The sequence below is a fragment of the Durio zibethinus genome, chromosome 9 (assembly GCF_047325235.1).
Source record: "Durio zibethinus cultivar Kanyao isolate XHJ-2024 chromosome 9, ASM4732523v1, whole genome shotgun sequence".
Lineage (NCBI taxonomy): Eukaryota > Viridiplantae > Streptophyta > Magnoliopsida > Malvales > Malvaceae > Durio > Durio zibethinus.
Window position 1 is genome coordinate 7879740 of NC_143170.1, and position 20660 is coordinate 7900399.

General features: G+C 29.5%; 1 protein-coding gene and 1 pseudogene across 2 annotated transcripts; both read left to right on the top strand.

Moving 5' to 3' along the window:
* Nucleotides 1-6471: 6471 nt before the first annotated feature.
* LOC111302997 (K(+) efflux antiporter 5-like) lies at nucleotides 6472-13753 on the top strand. Of its 2 annotated transcripts, XM_089765774.1 has the most exons (20): nucleotides 6472-6982; nucleotides 7520-7563; nucleotides 8053-8120; nucleotides 8227-8311; nucleotides 8429-8490; nucleotides 8728-8803; nucleotides 8948-9022; nucleotides 9417-9488; nucleotides 9598-9681; nucleotides 9769-9837; nucleotides 9942-10019; nucleotides 10127-10215; nucleotides 10376-10472; nucleotides 10568-10621; nucleotides 10721-10816; nucleotides 11282-11470; nucleotides 11559-11636; nucleotides 12692-12736; nucleotides 12844-12939; nucleotides 13347-13753. In XM_089765774.1, exons 1-20 carry the CDS (start codon nucleotides 6754-6756, stop codon nucleotides 13386-13388), a joined length of 1728 nt encoding a protein of 575 aa, XP_089621900.1. In that variant the 5' UTR covers nucleotides 6472-6753; the 3' UTR covers nucleotides 13389-13753. The 2 variants fall into 2 exon arrangements, with proteins under 2 accessions (XP_089621900.1, XP_089621901.1); XM_089765775.1 differs by lacking the exon at nucleotides 7520-7563 and having other exon boundaries at nucleotides 6779-6982.
* Nucleotides 13754-14943: 1190 nt separating this feature from the next.
* LOC111303004 (cysteine and histidine-rich domain-containing protein RAR1-like) lies at nucleotides 14944-20504 on the top strand (annotated as a pseudogene).
* Nucleotides 20505-20660: the final 156 nt, after the last annotated feature.

Consider the following 20660-nt stretch of genomic DNA (forward strand, 5'->3'; position numbering starts at 1 on the left):
AAGATGGGTGTCTATAGGGGAAAATGAAAAAAAATAAAAAAAGGAAAAAAATGTTCATAGAGGGTGTCACATAAACACCCGATATTAAGCTTAAAATATTAATTTCTTAAGTTAAGGTAAAAAAAATAACTTCATTAATATAACGCATTTATATATATAAAAGTAAATAAATAATAAAATATATACTCTTATATATACTTCGAAATAAACAAAGCACTCTAAATATGCTTCCAATTTAAGCTTGGTTTTCTTTAAAAAAACTCAACCCTTTCAAATCAATTTCGATTTAAAAAATTATCCTTTATCATATCGAAATAGATCGAAACCTATTAGAGATGAATTGCTTTGATATCTTTAGCAATTAACACCTTTGGTTACAAATTTTATTTAATTAAAATATATAAAAAATGAAAAAGAAAAAAGTCAAATAGGGTGTCATGTGTACACCTTCATTGGGGGTTTTTTTTCACAATATTACTTAATAAAATAGAAAAAAATGAAATTAAAAAAAAAAGCTCATTGGGTACAACTTGGACATCTCAATTAAGTGAGCACCTATCGGATATGAATTATTTGCTATTCTTATCTATTAACCAATTTTGTTACAAAATTTATTTAATTAAAAAAATAAAAAATGAAAGAAAATAAGTAAATTCGAATGCCATGTGGACACCTATATAGGCTTTTTTCACAAAATTTATTTAAATTTTAAAACATGAAAAAAGAAAAAAAAAAAAACATAAAGTAGCACACCATACCTTAAGTGATGGTTAAACAAAATAAAAATGAGTCAAATTTATAGAATGAATTGATGAATTTATGGATTACATCTTAATTATGTATAACTATATTATTTTATTAAATATATAAATATAAAATTAAAAAATTAATTAAAAATATAATTATATATAATAAATGTAAGACGAAATGCCATAAACTCACCTCTAACTTGACTTTGATTTTTAGAAAAAACCTCAATTTGAACTCAAATAAAAAAAAAAATCACCTGTAGGATTTGGACGAATCGAAATCCATCAGATACGAGTTATTTTGTTATCTATATCTCCATTCACATTTCCTTAGAAAATTTTATTTGCCTATTTCTTTTATTATAAATTGTATGATTAAAAAATAAAAACAAAAAATCAAAATGGCAAAAAAAAAAAAGAAATTGAGTGCCATGTTTACACATCTATTGGTTTTTTTAATGAAATTATCTAATAAAAGATAAAGGAAGAAAAAAATAAAAAATAAAAAACATGAAAAAGCAAAAAAAAAAGAAAGGAAAATCAACATGTCATGGACATTAGCAATGATGAGTTTTCCCTAATATCACTTTCTTAAAAATTATCAATTTAAAAAAAATAAAAAAAATACAAAAAATAATTTTTTAATAAGTAACACCAAATGAGCTCCACATAAAAAGTTCAAATATTAAACAAATTATAAATATTAAAAAAAAAAGACAAAAAAAGTAAACACAAAAATGACGAAAAAAATAACTTGACATGTAATATACCTTTATATTAAGTTGACGAGACAAAGACAATTTAAAATCTAAAAACACTTTTTTGATATATAAAAATAAAAAATAAATACTAGCATACCTTTAGTATCAATCGGATCTTATAAGAAATAAATTTAAAATCTCAAAAAATAAAAATAAAAATAAAAAGAAAAAAGCTTGATATAAAGTGGGATCCACATTCAAGAAATAAAATCTTTAAAACTATTTGTCATAATGTTTACGTTAGGAACCTACTCATTAGACATAAAAATCATAGAGTCATCATCAATCTTTTTTATTTAGGTGTAATTGATCATCTATATAAATTTATCTTTTTTAAAGTTATCATAAACCTAAGTTGAGGATCCCTAAAAAAAATAAGTTTTGATATATATCAATAGAACTAAAGTTTGGGAGTCAATTACGTGCAAATGATGTATTAGCACCCATTTACGCTCAAAATTGGTATCAAGTTAATTATGTGTTATCTTACCTATGTCTTATCAAAGATAATTTTATCATGCAAATAAATCAATTTCAATCATTTTATTTATTTACAAACATGGTGATACAAAAATTCTATCAAAATATCAAACAATCATGCAATCATGCAATAAATATTAAATCATATCATATAAAAATTATCATGCAAATTATTATAAATTATACCAAATATCATGTAATAATATCATACCTAGATTTGTTAAAATATTCATGCCAAAGTGTCATACAAATATATTAATTACATGCAATAATAACAATAATGTAAATATATAATATTATGAAAATATATTAATTATCATGCAATAATATAAAATATCATGCAAATATATTAATAATTATTCACGTAAATATATAATCATGAAATCAAATACAATCACACAAATATATTAATAATTAAATAAATATGCAATTATGTATACAATAAATATAGAAACATACAATTAAATATCATTCAAATATAATATTAATCATGCAATGATATATAATATCATATTATACAATAAATATAAAATCGTGCAATAATAAATAAATAAATAACTATGCAAATAAATATATTAATAATCATACAATTACATAAATAAATAATTAATAATCATGCAATTAACAATATAAATCATGCAAATAAACATGCAATTAAATAAATAATCATGTCGATAAAAATATTAATAATCATGCAATCACACAAATAAATAAATTAATAATCATACAATTAAATATATAATCATGCAAATAGTAATATATAAACCATGCAAACAAACATGCAATTAAATATATAATCATGTAAATAATAATACATAAATAATGCAAATAAACATGCAATTAAATATATAGTCATGCAAATAATAATACATAAATCATGCAATCATGTGATTAATAATATATAAACCATGCAAAATATTCAATTTAATACATAATCATGCAAATAAACATGCAATTAAATATAAAATCATGCAAATAAATATATTAATAATCATGCAATCAAATTAAATATCATCATACAAATAAATATATTAATAATCACAAAAAGATATTAATAAATCACACAAATAAATATATTAATAATGCAAACAAATATATTAGGCAAATAAATTATTATGCAAATATAATATTAGTCATGCAAATTCATACAAAAATAAATACCATGTAATAAATATAAAAATAAGAGTAAGTAATTAAATATTATAAAAGTTATGCAAAAAAAAAAGAAAAGAAAGTAGACATTACTTCAATGGATTATGGGTTCCAATAATTTTATACCTTTAAAAAACTGATGTTTCTTACTATAAATCTAAATCTTTCTTCTAAACAATCTAATTGGATATTCTTGCAAGTTTTTTTGTTTGATTTCCTCTTCATTGTTTATTCAAAACTTTACCCAAATTTTTTCTTTTTTTAATGATTTCTATTTGATCTTGAAATCAATTGCTATGAGACCCCTATTTGATCACATATTCAAGGTCCTTATATAATAACTGAATCACTTTCGATTTGTAAGAAATTAATTCAACCGAATTGAAGATTTCTTTTCAAATTTTATTTTTTGTATAATCTTTCATTTTTCAATAGATTGAACTCAAAGTCTGTCTAAAATTATTCAATTATTAAGGTTAAAATATGAGATAAAATCTAATAATTAAATTGAATTCAAGATTTTTCATACAAAATCCTATATTTTTTCATTTTTACCTTTTTTTTTACCGACTTTGACTCATTTGACAAAAAAATTAAGCTAAAAAAATTAAAATGCAAATAAAATTTAGAGCTTAATCTTTAAGCTCATAATTCACTTTTTCAATTAAAATTCAATTACATAATCAAAATTAAAATTTGAAACCCAATAAATTTTTTAAAAAAATTTGGATAAAACAAGATATTTATACTATTATTAAATATAAAAAATATTTTGGCAAAAAAAAATAAAAAACAAAAAAAGTAAAAAATATATAAAAATATAAAAAATGCCATATGACGTAAATTTTGATCATGTGTTGTTTACCGTAGACGGACTAAAATTTATATAATAATAATAAAAAAAAAATAGAAGAAGAAAAAGAAAGGATGTCGATAGTTGGTATATCCTCTTACGGGACTTGTAAATATTTGTTTACAATCATATTTTTAAAAAATAAACACTAACATATATAAGCTAAATAAAAATAACATCACTAAAAATATTAAAATATATCATTGAAGATATAGTTAAAAGGTTATAAGTTATAAAAATTTTATGTGCATAATGTTCTTTTAAACCAAGTAAATAATAAGATAATGAATTTAAAGTATATTAGAAACTTAGAAAAAAAAAAACAAAACTAAAGAAAAGCAAATTTGGAAAACCCTAAATCAAAAATATGAAAAACTCTGAAATTTTTTTAATTCAAAAAATTTTTCAAAAACTCTAACAACACAAAAAAATCACGCTTTACCATGACACTTTGAAGAAAAAAAAAACTATTTTTAACCAAAAATTAAAAAAAAACCTAAAAAGTACATATCGCTAAAAAAAAAAAAAAAGAATCATCTCTATAGAGGAATAGCAACACCAAGACATTAGAAAGATAAAAGGGCTTTAGGGTTTTTCCTCTTCTAAGGTTTTGAGTTAAAGGATTTTTAATATGAGTTTGAGAAATCTCAATGGTAAAAGTTTAGAAAAAGACAGGAAGGATCAATGGAAGTCTGGTGATAAATCTAAGGTTTTTAAGTTTTAGATTTCTTAAAATTTTCGTGAAAAAAATTAAAGTTTTTTGCAAAATCAACGTTGATAGAGTTATAAAAGAGCCTAAGAGGAGCATCTGGATAAATTTAAAAAAATCTACAATTGATAAGGTGGAAACTGTACATGGGATTGGTAATTAAAAACCTTATGCCAGCTCTTTTTCTGCAGGTTTTTAAGTACTAGTGTTGTTCGACCTGCCTTTCCAACATCAGTGGTCCTTACTCTCCCTTTGGAACGAGGGAGAAAACTCTCCTCTGTTGATTAGGATTGTGGAAGCTCTTTCACCCACCGCTTTGTGGCAATTGGGAATTCTAGTGGTGGTTTCGTGCCTAATGTGAAGACGAAAGCGGGAGACATTTAGATAGAGATAAAAGCTGAAATTTAGAAAGAGGAGGAGAATTGAGAAAATGAAAAAAAATATTTTTTAATGTGATATATGAATTTTGATTTTATTAATTAATATAATATTAAAAGAATTATTTATTCATTATTTATTATTATTTAAAATTAAATACGTTAGATATGTGTATTATATTAATTAAAAAATTATAATTTAAATATTATATTAAAAATTTTTAAAATTTAAAATTTATATTAAATTTTTTATTATAATTAAAAAATTAGTGATTATATTAATCTAAAATAATTTTATGCTTTATGTATAGTCCAAGGGAGGGGGAGGCTAAGCCCCCGTCAAATCTTCAGCATGTGCGCACGTACCTAACGATGTAACGCTCCAACCGTAATCAACATGCTTTTGTGAAATATAAAAACAAAATAAAAACATTTGGAAAGAATGCTTTTGTGAAAGAATATTTTGATTTTGATTTTTAGTTATTTTTATAAGAATGAAACGGACATTTCCTCTATTGCAAGCCAATATAAACAAATTCTTTTGTTAATAATGTAAATAACTTTGAGTAATTAAAATTTCTTATACTAAAAAATAAGCATTTTTTTCTTTTTTTTATGTTTTTTAAAAGATAATATCACAAATAATAATTGAATTATAGTAAAATTTTTAATATAATATTTAAGAGTTTAGATTTTTTTAATATTAAATGGAGAGTTTTGTTGGTAATTATATTAAAAAAATACATAAATATAAAAAAATTTATGAATGGTAAACAAAAATAATATTGTTTGGTAAAAAAACAAAATTAAAAATTAAAAGAGAATTTTGGTTATACTAAAAAATAAGCAATTTTTTCTTTTTTATTTTTTTTAAAAATGATATTATGAATAATATTTTAATTATAACAAAATATTTAATATAATATTTAAGTATTTAATTCTTTCCCCTTTTCAACATTAAATGTAGAGTCATCTTGATAATCATATTAAAGACACATAAGCATAAAAGAAATTTATGATTTAAACAAATTCATGTCAAAATTATAAATAAAAATAAAAATAAAAATAAAAAGAGAATTTTTAGCAGTAAAAGAATAATTAGAAAATTTTTTTGTGTTGATATGGGTTTTCATCCATCCATCAACGCCGTTCTTTATTTAATATTGATATTTAAATTTTAAAAAATTTTAATATGAGATTCAAAATTATGAATATGTTAAGAATTATTTATTTATTTTATTATTATTTAAAATTAATAATATTTAAAATAAATATTATATGAATTAATATATCCATTTCTCATCTAATAAATTAAAAATTTTTAATATTCATTTCTCAAGATTTTAAAAATCCGGTAAGATAAATATAATTCAAGAGCAATCGAGAGATTAACCCTGTTTAGAAAAACATTTTCTTTGATATCACGCGACCCGCAGTCGTCATACATCTGAATTATGATCCCGCCTGGACAGTTAAATCCCAATTAACGCACCCACCTGCGTCTATAAACCTTCTTCTATTCGATTCGGATTTCAAATCAACCGACTCTCTCCAACACATTCCCTCCTGCATTGATTTTTTTTTTGTCACTTTTGAGTTTCTTTGCAAATTTTGTTTCAAAAACTTGAAAGAAAGGAGAAGAGAGAAAGGAAGAGAGAGATTTACGGAATCGATGACGATTTTCTCCGCGAGACATGGAGTGTTTGGATGCGTTTATTGTTTGGTGCTGATACTGTTATACGCGAGGGTATGCGTGGAGGCGAGATCTGATAAGGAAATCCGGGAAAGGTTTTATGGTAACCTCGTGAATTCGTCGTCGACGGGTACCGGGGATGGGAGTATTGCCAAAATGTTCGATCGGGTTCTTGAGAAAGAGTTCTCAGAAAATGATCAGCCTGAAGGTTAGCTTTTTTACTTCAATTTTTTTTTTTTTTGTTATAATGTGTTTGAATCCTTTTATATACCGTGAAAAACCCAGGTAAAAAAAAAATAGAAGAACAAACCGTTGGATCTTGATTTTATGCTGGAAGGTCTTGTAACTTAACCAAACAATGCTGGCTCAATTTGAAGCTTAAACTAGAAGTAAAAGCGCTCATCTATCGCATTAGAAGTTAAAATAAAATTTTCATAAAGGACAGTGAAGTAAAAACATAGCAATAAGATTAGTTTTTTCTTTTTTTTAAATTCCGATGGACAAGGATGACAAAAAAATGTTTATACAATCTGCAAAAATCCGTCATACACTCTCATTTCTATGATTCTAGCATGGTTTTGTAGCTTTGAATCGTATTGTATGGCGAATTAGAGGCTCCATTTCCTTTTCTACATGCTTGTTTCTATCATGTCCCCTAATATTTTTAGTTAATTGATTGAGCGGTAATTAGTTATTTAAATGCTTTGTAGCTGATATTCTATTTGCTTTTTTCCACTTTTGTTAGGATCTGATGCAAGCAGTTTCAATACTAGTGTAGCTGATCAGCAAGTAGGTTTGGTTTTCCTTTGAAGCCCATTTCTCCAAAGTGAAATCCTTTTTCATGTTTTGATACTAAGAAAACTGGACTGTAATGTTTCCTCTGTAGTTTCAGTCTTCTATGCAAATATTGTTGCCTCTACCCTATTTCTCTTTTTAATTTTTACTAAATTTATGGTTTTGGCTTGAGCTCCTGTGTATAAGTCTGCTTCATTTTTTTTCTTCAGATTTTTTCCCAAACTTCACTAGGCCTTGAAATTTAAGGGAATAAATAGAACAATCTTGTGAGGGATACTGATTATGGGTATGCTTAGATCACGATAACCAAATATTGGTAAATTTAATGGCTAGTGATTGGGGTTTTTATAATTACTAAGGGAAGTTTAGGTTTGGACATCATGCATATTAGAAGTAGAATATGCCCTTTATTCTTCCATGTGCTTTGTTTGTAATGGTTCATTTTTGTTCTGTCTTAAAGATGCTTCCTGACGTGTTTTTCAGGCTGTCCTGGAGACTGTAGCTAAAATCACTCATGAGAAGACGAAGAGAAATGACACGCAAGAGGCAAAGTAGGAGAATGAATTTCTTTTGGAGCAATAAAAATTTTATTAATCAAATAATATTTTTTATTTTATGACTTGACATTTTTTTTCCAAATATTAAAATTTTCAACAGTGGGACAAGATCATTCCAGATTCAAGATGTTTTTTCCCTTGAGAATGAAAATTCGGATGAGACAACAACCTTGATTGACAAAAAGGTGGGCCATATGTTAGTTCTTTTTCTATTATGCATATAGTAGGTTCTTTTTCTAAGTAGGTTGTTTTTATTTTTAATTTAATAATTTCTTATTTTTTTATTTATTGTTTGATGTTAGGATAATGTGTTTGTAATGTCAAATAAAAAATCCAAGTATCCAGTACTCCAAGTTGATTTGAGGTTAGCATCTTCATCTTTTTTATCCTCTCATTATCTTGATCTAGTCTCTGGTTTTCATATTACTACACGTTGGTGGCATTGTGATGGATAATCCTTGAAAACTATCCTTGGCTTGGTTTTGGTACTGCCATTGAGTTTTGATTTTATAAATGATATACTACTTGAGATTTATGCTTTAATAAATTGTTTAACGATCAAATAAAAGATGCTGCAGTATTTTGCGTCACCCTTGTGCAGATTGATTTCAGATTTGGTAGTTGTCATAGTCTCCGCTGCCATCGGTGGTATTATATTTTCATGTTTGGGGCAACCGGTTTGTATCTCTACAATTAGCATTATTCCAATTTGCATTGAATAGTCATTTTCTTTATCTTGAGTTTGATATGCAGTTATATCACAGAGGTCTCAAAAACAGAAGTCACATTTCTTTACTTTCCTAAATGTATACTTGTGATAGGTTATTGTGGGCTATCTTCTTGCGGGTTCACTTATAGGACCAGGAGGGTTGAAATTCATTAGCGAAATGGTACAGGTATGCCACTATCAATAGCTTGAGATTGTTGTTTCTTAAAATCATATGCCTCAATGTTTGAGTGTAGTCTATTTGTCTTCTATTGAGATAGCCTCACTGAGTGTACCTTGGAGAGGAAACATGCTTTATGTGCCATCTTTCAAAGATGTTGCCTTGGAAGATCATTTTTTTTTTGTTAATAGATTCCTGAGATTTTCATTTGAAATTTATATTCTCATTTTTTATTTTCATTTTTATATTGAAAAATTTCAGCTCATAGCAACTAATAACGCCTAACTATATCACCTAAAATTTCATTCTTTGATGCCTTTGTTTAGAAATTTGTGATCAGGATGTGGTCTTTCATCTTCTTATTATTTTGGTGATGTGTTCTTTCCCTTTTCTCCTTTCGTAGGTTGAAACTGTTGCACAGTTTGGTGTTGTCTTTCTTCTTTTTGCTCTTGGGCTGGAGTTTTCTTTAGCGAAGGTAGGATCTTTTTGGCTTTAGGGAGTTCTTATTTGTCAGATTCTTTAGCTTGCTTAGAAATGTCTGTATCTTATTTTAATAAAGCTGTGTCAACTAATTTTGGCTGCAGTTAAAAGTTGTGGGGCCAGTTGCTGTGTTTGGAGGACTACTTCAAATTGTGATATTTATGTGCTTGTGTGGCATAATTGCAGTGGTATGGTGTTTCAAGTACTTTGGCTATATTTCCAATTAAGAACATCAATAAGATGGACGCTAAATTTAGACATCTCTCAATCTGCAGTTATGTGGAGCAAAATTATCTGAGGGTGTATTTGTTGGCTCATTCCTCTCAATGTCATCAACTGCAGTTGTACTTTTCTATACTATTTCACAATACTAGTATTTTTCTTTTATTCCTGGTTGCTACTTGATGCATCTAATAGGCATCTATTCTTTCCTTATATCTTTTATCAGGTTGTGAAGTTTTTAGTGGAACGGAATAGCACTAATGTTCTTCATGGTCAAGTTGCTATTGGGACTCTAATTTTTCAGGTTAAATAGAAGTGATGACCCATAAAAAATTTAATTACAATTTGGATTCAGAGACTTGATTTTTATTGCTGCAAATCCATTCATTCCCTCGCCTCTGGCTGTTTCAGGATTGTGCTGTTGGTTTGTTATTTGCTTTGCTCCCAGTTTTGGGGGGTAACAGTGGCATACTGCATGGAATGATTTCAATGGGAAAGTTGTAAGTTTGTTTTGGTTCTTCCATCTGTCATGTTTTTCTTATTGTTGATCCTTCCTTTTCGCTACCTTCCTCCCAAAAGCAGTTTTTGATCTGCTGTTGGTGGTTGACTTTTCATAAACGGTAGATATGGAATCTGACTCTTACTGCTGATAAATGCCAGGATTCTGGTATTATCAATATATCTTACTGTTGCATCTATATTGTCTTGGTCATTTGTTCCTCGCTTCCTAAAGTTAATGATGCAGATATCATCTCAAGTAAGTTTTTAACATATTTTTTCTCTCGCTCTCTATAACTTTGTTTTAATAGTTTTTAAAATATAAGTTTATTTTGATTTCATTTTATGATCCAGACAAATGAACTTTATCAGCTTGCTGCTGTGGCTTTCTGCTTGTTGTCTGCTTGGGTAGGTGTTCTGCTTGCCATGGTTGCAACTGCTGTATTGCTGCATGTAAAATTTCCCCATCACCTTTTTGACGCCCTTGAACTTTTGTAATCTCCACAGTGCAGTGATAAGCTGGGTCTCAGCCTTGAGTTGGGTTCATTTGTGGCTGGAGTTATGATATCTACTACTGACTTTGCACAGCATACTTTAGACCAGGTAATCACTGGCTATTGACAGGGCCCTTACCTGTCATTAATCTTATATTTTTAGCTCTGCTAAAAGGATTTCATGCTATTTCACTTTTCAATTAGTCTCTTAAAAAATTTTAAGGCTTAGCTTCTTTACTTTTCTTATTTAGTCTGTTTTAAATCTTGCATTTTCAGTCCATCGGGACATGAATGTTCTAAATTTATAAATGCAAATGGACAATTTTATTTTGAGTCAAAGAGGTTCACATCATATTCCTCTTTAAATTTATGCTAGTGTTCATGTGTTTATTAGACACTGGATAGGGTATGCAGTTTGTTATGGAAGATTGAGTCTTGAAATAGGCTAAGTGGCTGAAGTGGCTGCATTTCTTTGTTTTATGCAAGATTCTCTCTATTATAATTCATGTTTCTATTCTCATAGTAATGATGAAATTAATACTTTTTGTGGTATGATGCTTTGTGCAATTTGTAGGTGGAACCAATTCGCAATCTATTTGCAGCTCTCTTCCTTTCTGGTATTGGGATGCTCATACATGTACATTTTCTGTGGAACCATGTGGATATATTACTGGCAGCTGTTATTCTAGTTATTGTTGTTAAGACAACTGTCGCTGCTGTGGTTGCTAAGGCTTTCGGATATAGTGTCAGAACATCTTTCCATGTAAGTTCGTCACTCCTATGCACAACAAACATCTTATTTTCATCACATAATTTGTGCATCGTTTGTAATTTGTACATCTATGATATAGGTTGGAGTGTTGCTTGCTCAAATTGGAGAATTTTCTTTTGTTCTTCTGAGTCGTGCCTCAAATCTTCACCTGGTTGAGGTACCTATCTCTTTTTCTCTCCATAGATGTGTCATTTATGTCCTCGCATGTCAACAACAAAGTTTTTTCTTCTTTCTTGATGATCTCCTTGCATATAGTTGGATTATTCTTCTTATTATGTCATTCCCATATAGTGGTTTCAAAGTATTTCAAAATGATGTTTCATAATTCTAACCAAAAATAACAACTATTTCCATATCCATATATTTCTTAGGTGATAATTGCCCAAATGTACCTGTTGGTCTTGAGTGGCAGGATGATATTCTGGTTAACGATTGTCAAATACTGTTGGGTATGGGGAAGGTCTAAATATGTCAACTCCTAGTTTCTCACTAAAATGTTCAAATTAGTTTTTATTACAAATTAAGTTGAATGAAATTTAATTGGTTTGCTTGCCAACTATTAGAATCATTATGTAGACCAGCATTTACATCATATTTTGTGATTGAAGTAACAATAAATATGTTGTATTGTACGCAAAAAATCATTTGAGAATATGTGCTTCCAAAATATGCAAATTTAACTCTGGATGCCATTAGTTGCTAAAGATATGGTGTGTTGTGAGTTGAAAACAACAACCAAGATGCATGGAGTTATCATTCACTGCTTTTATTACTAGTGGTTCATGAAGTTAGATTAGGGGAAGTGAGCAAATGAAGACCTCATATGTGTCATTGAATGTGGTTTTTGATTATTTATTTAGGAAGCAGGTGTGCTCCCAGCCGCACCCAGTGGGGGGGGGGGGGGGTTCACTCAGACAGCCTCAATATGACTGTTTCTACTGGCATAAAAGAAGAGAATGATTACTTTTTGTGGTGCTTCAATAATCCAATAAATAGTTCTGCAACAAACTCCATTTATATGAGTGCTTTTTTCAATTAAATAAACCAATGACTTATTTCTTTTGTTTCTTCCATTTTTTCCCAATACAGAGCATGATTTTTCCAATACATTCTGATAAGTTATATTTTTAATTTGTTTGAGCATGTCTTAACTTCATTGTCATTGCAATTGTTTTCTTTCAATTATTGACTTGAATTTGGCTGTTGCTAAAGGGAAAGATGTATCTTCTTCTTCTTGGAACAACAGCTCTTAGTCTGGTAGGTTTCTCTGATCTGAAAACTACACTTTGAAGCTTTACAGTCTGCTTTTCTTTATATTCCTGGCTGCGAGCCTGACTTAATGTTTGCAAATTATGATTCTGCAGGTAACAACTCCTCTTTTGTTCAAATTGATACCTAATGTGATGAACTTGGGCATTCTTTTGCAATGGTTTCCCTCAGAGAGCAGCTCACAGAATGAGGTCTCTCTCTCTCTCTCTCTCTCTCTCTCTCTCTTCTCCTTGTCTCCCTGTGTGTACAGAATTACAGAACTTTGCATACAAGGATGGATCATCATTAACTATCTCTAAATTACTTACGTTTTCCCTTTACTCATTGTCTTCCATCAAAACAAATTTGAACTTGAATATGAAAAATTGTCTTCTTTTAACATCTATAATGATATCACTATGCCCATCAACTCTTTGTCTACCAAAGTTTTCATTCTACTCTTTGGGCAAAAACAATTGTCACATGCGAGCTAAAGTGGACATAATGTACTTACTTTTGGAAGGCCTTTATAGTTGTTCTTGGCTTTAAATCAGAGTGACATAATGGCTTGAAGTATATATTTGTTTGTTTATACCATTTCATTACTCATGTTTTGCAGGAGAAAGTTTCCATAATTGAAGCACATAACAGATTATTGTGACCTTCCATGTTACCGTAGTCTGGTTATACTGGTATTACACTTCACAACTGAGTCATCTGCAAGTATTAGGTTTTAACATTTTTTAACACGTCATGGTTATCGGTTCCATTGAAAGCCAGCTGAAAAGTCTCATGTACATTCATATATTCTTTACTATTATTTTTGTATATTGTGTATATGATTTTGTATTTTGAGCACTCACGAATTCATTCAAATCCTTGTGTCGAATGTTGTAAGTTGTAACTCTATACACAAACTACTGCTGGAAGGTTGCTCCGAGCTTGACAGATTATTTGCCCATATGGGCAAAAAAGAGTTATAGTCTATCATAATTTACAAAAGAAAATGTCTCCTTTTCTGACAAATTTATGAATCTGCACCGACCAACATATTTGGATTCTACATTTATATCTGTATCAAGGGTCATTGAGTTTATACCTTTTAGTGATTTATTATGACCTGTGGAATGAAGAGTTTTGAGTCGATGATCGCATTTCTTCTATCTGCGAAGGATAGCCATATACTGTTTCAGGTGATGGGATTCTTTTGTGCTGGCCGGCTGGGTCATTGTTTTGCTAGATTAAGTCTGTGTACTATTCAGTTGTAGCAATTTTAATCCGATGTTTTTTATATTTTGATTGAGAATAATATTTTTTAATATATATTAACAGTAAAAATTTTATTATTATAAAATAAATAATTAAATATTTTTATTTAAGGAAGTTTTAATTTGGAGGTTTGATTTAAGTTTTATGTTGTGGGTTGATTGATTAGTTATATTTTAATTTATTAATTAACTATTTAATTATTATATAAATGTAATATTTTTTGAAAATTTTAATTTACTCTTAAAATTTTTATTCTATTATTTACTTAAAAGGATGTCTGGACTTGGTTCCGGATTTATGATTAACATTTGATTAATTTAATTTAAAAATGTGAGAACATTTATTATATAAATGTAATATATTTTGAAAATTTTTATTTATTCTTAAATTTCTAATTTTCAGTGCGTTACAGCACTTTAATCCAATGACATGACGTATTGACTAGTTAAGTGAAATGCTCAATTCAAAATCAAGAATCTATTCAACCTATTGTTACCCAATATTTAGTCTTGAAATGCAACAATTTGAAAATTTTTTTTATAGTTTAAGAAGATCGATTTGACTTTTTTGATTGCATAGTTTACTCTTGCAATACGATAGCTGTATAATCTATTTATATTCACAGTTTGAATTTGATGTATTCATAAAAAGCTACAATTAACCCTAGATTTGGTTTAATTAATGTTTCCTTTTTTCCCCCATTTTCCTCTTATGATTACAATGACGTGGTTTTCTATTTCTAGTTACAACTTGTACAAGTTTGTGTTACCCCTCCCTTCCTTGCCTTTTAAGAAATATATTCGTGGATTTATGTGGCATGTTTTATAAAATTTGACGTGTTTTTCATCGTGAGTGATAACTTTCAGTTTGTATTTATCCCTGTTTTTGCAATCAGGGTTTGCTAATCATAGACAAGAATGACTTTGCGATGCCTGTCATGATTAAATATGGATTTTGGATTGTTATTACGTCTTGTGAATCATGCTGATTTGTTTGTTGTTTTGCTTGTTGGCTTGGTTCCATTGCGTGGACGAATTTATGCAATCAGGGTGTAAGTATAAATTTATGAAAAGAAATCATTTTTATTCATTTTAAAATATCGCTTTGCATCATCAATTTCAACTGATAATGCGAACTTAATTTCCTTTTCTAGCCTATATTTCATGATGGAATGAAAGAATGGAGTTGTTGCCAAAAAAAAAAAAAAGTCATGATTTCAGCTTATTCCTAGAAATTCCAGGGCAAGTACCTGTCTTAATTCCTTTAAGTCTTGAACTATGATTCGTGCTACTTTTCTTGAGTGAGTAATATAGAAAAGATTGAATATTTGACATTCTGTATGGCGAAAGAAGTTCATTGCCTGGTAACTTTAATAATCCATTTGCATCTATTAGTTTCTTTTTAAAGTTTATTTTTTTTAATGCAGATGTAGGACAAGTAAGCCCACAATCGAGAAACCAGTGTAGACTACGCTAGCTGCTACTAAGAAGAATCCAACTTCTAGTCTTGCTTTTACTCTTGCCACCCGTGCAACACCAAAAGAATCTTGCCCTATGTCCAGTTAGGGTTCTTTTGCTTTGATCATGGTATTATCAATAGCTCCTTCTCACCTCCACTGTTCTATACTATTACTAAGTCATGTCCCATTTACCGTATTAAATAAATGAAAAAATTTTGTTATTTAGGTCTCTAATTTTCATAGATATGATCTTAAATAGGGCACAATGCGCATTATGATCTTAATGGGGAAAGTACTCTTAATATATTGTTTTATAGATATTCCTTTTCCTTGGTCAATGTACTAACATCATGCTTCAAGTGGGTTAAATGAAATTTTCTAGTGCATCATCCTTCTCTTTTTTGTGGCATGCCATTTTTTCTTGAGAAATTAGCAAGTTGTTTGGTCATCAAGAAATTAAATATTTTAGTTTTTCTTTTAGTTGTGTGGTAATATTCCAACATTTTTTTTGTGTAAAGCAATATAATACTTGCTGTAAAAGGAAACTATTGGAATCTTTGATTTAAACCATGCTTTCCTTTAGAAACCTGAATATGATTAATGGTTGGTTTCCAAGGAAAGCAGAAGTTTCACTGGGTCATTTTGTTCAGTTTTAAGGTTTAGATTTTAAGAGCATAAAATGATAATATCTGAATATTCTACGTATCTTAGAAGTTGAACTCATTAATTATTTATTACAGTAAAGAAAGTTATTGATCTTGTTCAAGTATGTTGCTATAAAATCATACATGGAGCTGAAGCATGCTATGTAATTTTAGGTTCATAGCCCAAAGAACTGAACTCTGCCCCAATTGCTTTGGCTGAGAGCAGTGCAGACGTTCAGGGGTCTTTTCCTCCACCAAAGAAGATAGATGATATAAACCAGCCTCAGACTTGCAAAATTCAAAGACGTGGTAAAGTTTTCAAAGAAAAAGATGACCATGAAACTGCATGCAGTTACCATCTTAGACCAACTATTTTTCATGATCCAGAGGTGTCATAACGTTTAGATCCGGAGATCTATCATTAAATATTGACTTAAAGAAATCGTCACAAATTTTTTTTTATCTAGGTGTGATTGATCACCTAAAAAATTTATCCTTTCAAGGAACACTTAAGTTTAAAGGTCCCTAAAAGAGTAGGTTCAAATCTACTAACCATAACAAAATTCGGAAATTCAGTTACATGTGAGAAAGGTTATAGCACCCTTACAACGCTCATTAAAAGATGGTACCAACTTAATTTTGTGTTATCTAATAAGTCTTAAAAATTTATCAAGTAATTAATTATTAAAAATTATTCTCAATTGACTCTAATATTTTTAGCAAAAAATTAAAAAAATTTCATCACCTTAAAAGTATGTAAGAAAACTACTGTTTCTCTTGCATAGGTTCCATCGTCAGATTATTTAACATTAAAGAAAATCTAAAGAAAATAAAAAGAAGAAGAAAAAAATGATTATTTTTTTATAAGAAAAATTGATACTTTCAACTTTTTCTCAAAAATATTTTTTAAAAACTTCAATTTTGAAAAAAGTTGATATTTTTAATTTTTTCTCAAAAAACTTTTTTGAAAATTTATTTTTAAGAAAAATTGATACTTTCAATTGTTCTCCAAAAATATTTTTTTGAAACTTTAATTTTAAGGAAAATTGATACTTTCAATTTTTTTCTCAAAAAAATATTTTTTTAAAAATTTATTTTTAAAAAAAATTGATACCTTCAATTTTTTCCTAAAAATATTTTTTTTAAAAATTTTAATTTTGAGAAAAATTGATACTTTCAACTTTTTCTCAAAACATTTTTTAGAAGGCTTATTTTTAAAAAAAATTGATACTTTCAACTTTCTCTCAAAAATATTTTTTAAAAAATTTATTTTCAAATAAAATTGATACTTTTAATTTTTTTTCAAAAAATTTTTTTAAAATCTTTTTATTTTTAAAGATCATTTAAAAGATGTTCCACAAATCAAAATTTTTTTTGAAACAATTTAAACTTATTTGATGTTCAACTCGAGAACAAATGAACAGCTTCTTACATCACATTTACTTACGAGATGACGACGGATATAGGTGCATCGATTCTTGGCCCTTTGCTCCCTTTTAGCTTGTTACATTGCCTGGTTTTCCTTTTTTTTCACTTTCCAGCTACCGCTTTGCCACACAACTTCTACCGGTGCTTGATAGAGGACTGGTTACGCAAACACCAAGATCGAGAAACATCTAATCGGGAAGTTAAAAAATATCCTCCCTTATCCGAGGCGAGAAAAGAGGCGACGGTAGTAATAAAGGCAGGAAAGCTGTCCTAATCAAACTAACCGGCAACAGGATCGGAATACATATATATATATAATGTTCCAACAGAGTCACCCATCTCCTTCTCAACAGCAAACCTGGTCACTTCAAGCACTAGGCGAGACGTAGCATGGGCAATCTCCTGACAACCTTTCCGTACTGTTATTGTTGCTTTATTGCAAATAAGAAAAAATCGTAGTGTAGCGCTATCCACCTCAAATAATATTGTGCCAAAGCAACCTGTAAAATAAATAAATAAAAAATAATAACCAACTCGACAATGCGCTGCTTGGATACGTCAAAAGGAAGAGAATTTCTTCATGTCGTCCTGTGAGGTGGACGAACAAGCTTCTGGGTCCAGTATTATGCTCCGTTGGTCTCTATTGGAAAAGTATAGCTGCAAAGTCTCAAGACTTCATCTAAAATTCTCTAACTGATTTTGTGTGCTTTTTTTTATTTCTGTTTCTTTCTCTGATTTTATGTGTTTCTCCGGTTGTGAGGGTGGTCGGCACTGTGCCGTTGACTGAATCAATACCAGTCTGAGGCATTGTCATGGTTGTGGTTGTACCCATCTGTGAAGCATTGTTCATGGGCTGTCGGTCACCTTGAGCTGGCTCAGCTTGGGATTTGCTGAGAGGATCAGAATTCACTTGTTGATTCTGCTGAAACATCTTTTGAATGGCAGGTTGGTTTTGATTAACCTGTGTTTGGTATGGTTGTGATTGTAGCTGTAAATGCTGATGGTTTGAACAAATAGCTGCTAGCAGCACGGTTTGATGCACAGCTGACAGTGTATGACCGGAAGGCACTGTGGAAACCTGACCTTAAAAACTATTATCAGAGTGGGAAGCCATCTGCTGAAGTTGTTTTGAAGAATGCGATGTTTCTATCAAGTACACCATTTGCTCTCCTTTCTCATCAGCTTGGTTGCCAGGGGCCATGCTAAGGCCATTCAGATGAGCAAGTTTCAACAGAAAGGTTCTGATGCATCGGCATGTTCCCTCTTTCTATTTCGTAATGAAAAGAAATCCAGATAAGCTCCGATTGGCATAAAAATCATGATAGAAGGAAAAACTGCAAGCCTCCTTGCTAGGCTAGACGACTTAAACACAGCAGTCTGATTTCGAACTCTAACAACCGCATGGGACAGATAGAGGCTCAGTGGGATAAAACCAATAAAAAGACTTGGAGCGCCCAATACATAAAGTACGTTCGAACGAAAACCTGTTGTCACTAGATGATTTTCGTATAAACATATGATTACAGAAATAGGCGATGGCCTCCGACTCTGAACCTTGGTGAGATGATAGAACTGAGTCTAGCTTCAGGCTCGAAGATTCGAAAGACACTCAAATGAAAGGAGAGGGATGAAATTAGGTGAAAATAAGAAGGAATGAAATGACTCGAGCGTAATTGAGAAGGGATCACCATTAAAATCTTTTCCAACTTAAACTACAGCAGGAACTGGGCTTAGGATGATGGCAGAAGTCGGGATGGCTGGGAATAAGATATATATGAAAAAAATGTATCACAGGCTTGGTGAAACTGCCTCTCTCAAAGTTGCTATATTGGGCTCCTATGCTTCTCTTAAAGCATCTATCCATCTTGTCATCCTCTGATGGCTGTTTCCCACCAATTAGAGGCCTTGAGGGCTTAGTGCTTCCCTCTTTTATTTTTCTTCTATTTTTTTTTTCCTTCCCCCTCTCCTATTCAGATTCTTCTTCTATCTTTTCTCCCCCATCAAACTATGAATTACAATGATTTATAAAATCATGTTGATAGAGTTTCAATTCAATTCCACTTAATCATCCAATGTTAAAGATTAACAATTAATTATGCTTTCTGATCATCATCAAGCCTAATCTCAATCTTTTTTCTTAAATAATCAGATAATGAAGATAAAAAAAAAAAATAAATAGACCATAAGATAAAAATTAAAAAATGATAAATATGAAATAAAAATTTAAAATAAAAATAAATAAAAATTTTTACAATCGAACTTGAACTGATTTTAATTGATAAAAAACTTCGGATAAAATGAGGTGTCTACAAGGAGTAGGCTATAATCTTTCATTATGATGAAATGTTGTTATTGATTACTATATTTTAAATATTGTTAGCTATTCTTTTCTTTTTTAACTACCATTTATTTATTCGAATATCTTTGCAGTGGAAGCACTGTGACATTACGTAAAAGATTTTAATGAGTTCATGGCTATTCCACCGTGCAGCAAAGGGTGGCACAATGCTGATCCAATGCCTTACGACATAGGCATGAGGAGGAATAAGTTCCTGCCATGCCATGTTAAGAGGTTTTCTTTTCCTTTCCTTTTTTTGTTTTTTTTTTTTTTTTTTTTGAGGGAGATAAGGATGGTTTGTAAGTTAAACATTGAAATTTCCTTCTCTTACATGAACACACTCCCAATTTTCAGATTACTTACAGCAAATGTAATCTAGGATACAATATCAATGTGTTGGAAATGTCTTTTGCCTTGCAATTAAAACGTTGAGACTGTTTACAGTTGTTATTGTGTTGTATGAACATGCTATGGTTTGGACATAGATTCATAATGCGAAGTCAAGTTCATGTCCACTATCTAAAGTTCAAAAAGTTGTAGTATTTGACTCCAAGTTTCCAATCTTCTAAGTAGCAAACTTGTTTATTACCAAATGGTTTAGGCTGTGATATGTCTAAGGTGACCATGGATCATTAGACTTTAAAAAACCAGGCTGATAAAGCCTAGATTTTCAAATACTATAAAAATAAATTATTACATTGTTATGGAGTACATCTACACATTAAGCCTTATATTTCATAATTCTGGGATTAGCTATATGAAAGTCCATAAAAATAATTATGTAGGTCGTAGTTT

What these genes read in the sequence shown, in the direction of transcription:
- LOC111302997 (XM_089765774.1), top strand. Translation starts at nt 6,754, where the DNA reads ATGACGATTTTCTCCGCGAGACATGGAGTGTTTGGATGCGTTTATTGT. An exon ending in AATGACACGCAAGAGGCAAA is followed by an intron (nt 8,121 to 8,226) that starts GTAGGAGAATGA and finishes AATTTTCAACAG; the next exon opens with TGGGACAAGATCATTCCAGA. An exon ending in ATGATTTCAATGGGAAAGTT is followed by an intron (nt 10,216 to 10,375) that starts GTAAGTTTGTTT and finishes GATAAATGCCAG; the next exon opens with GATTCTGGTATTATCAATAT.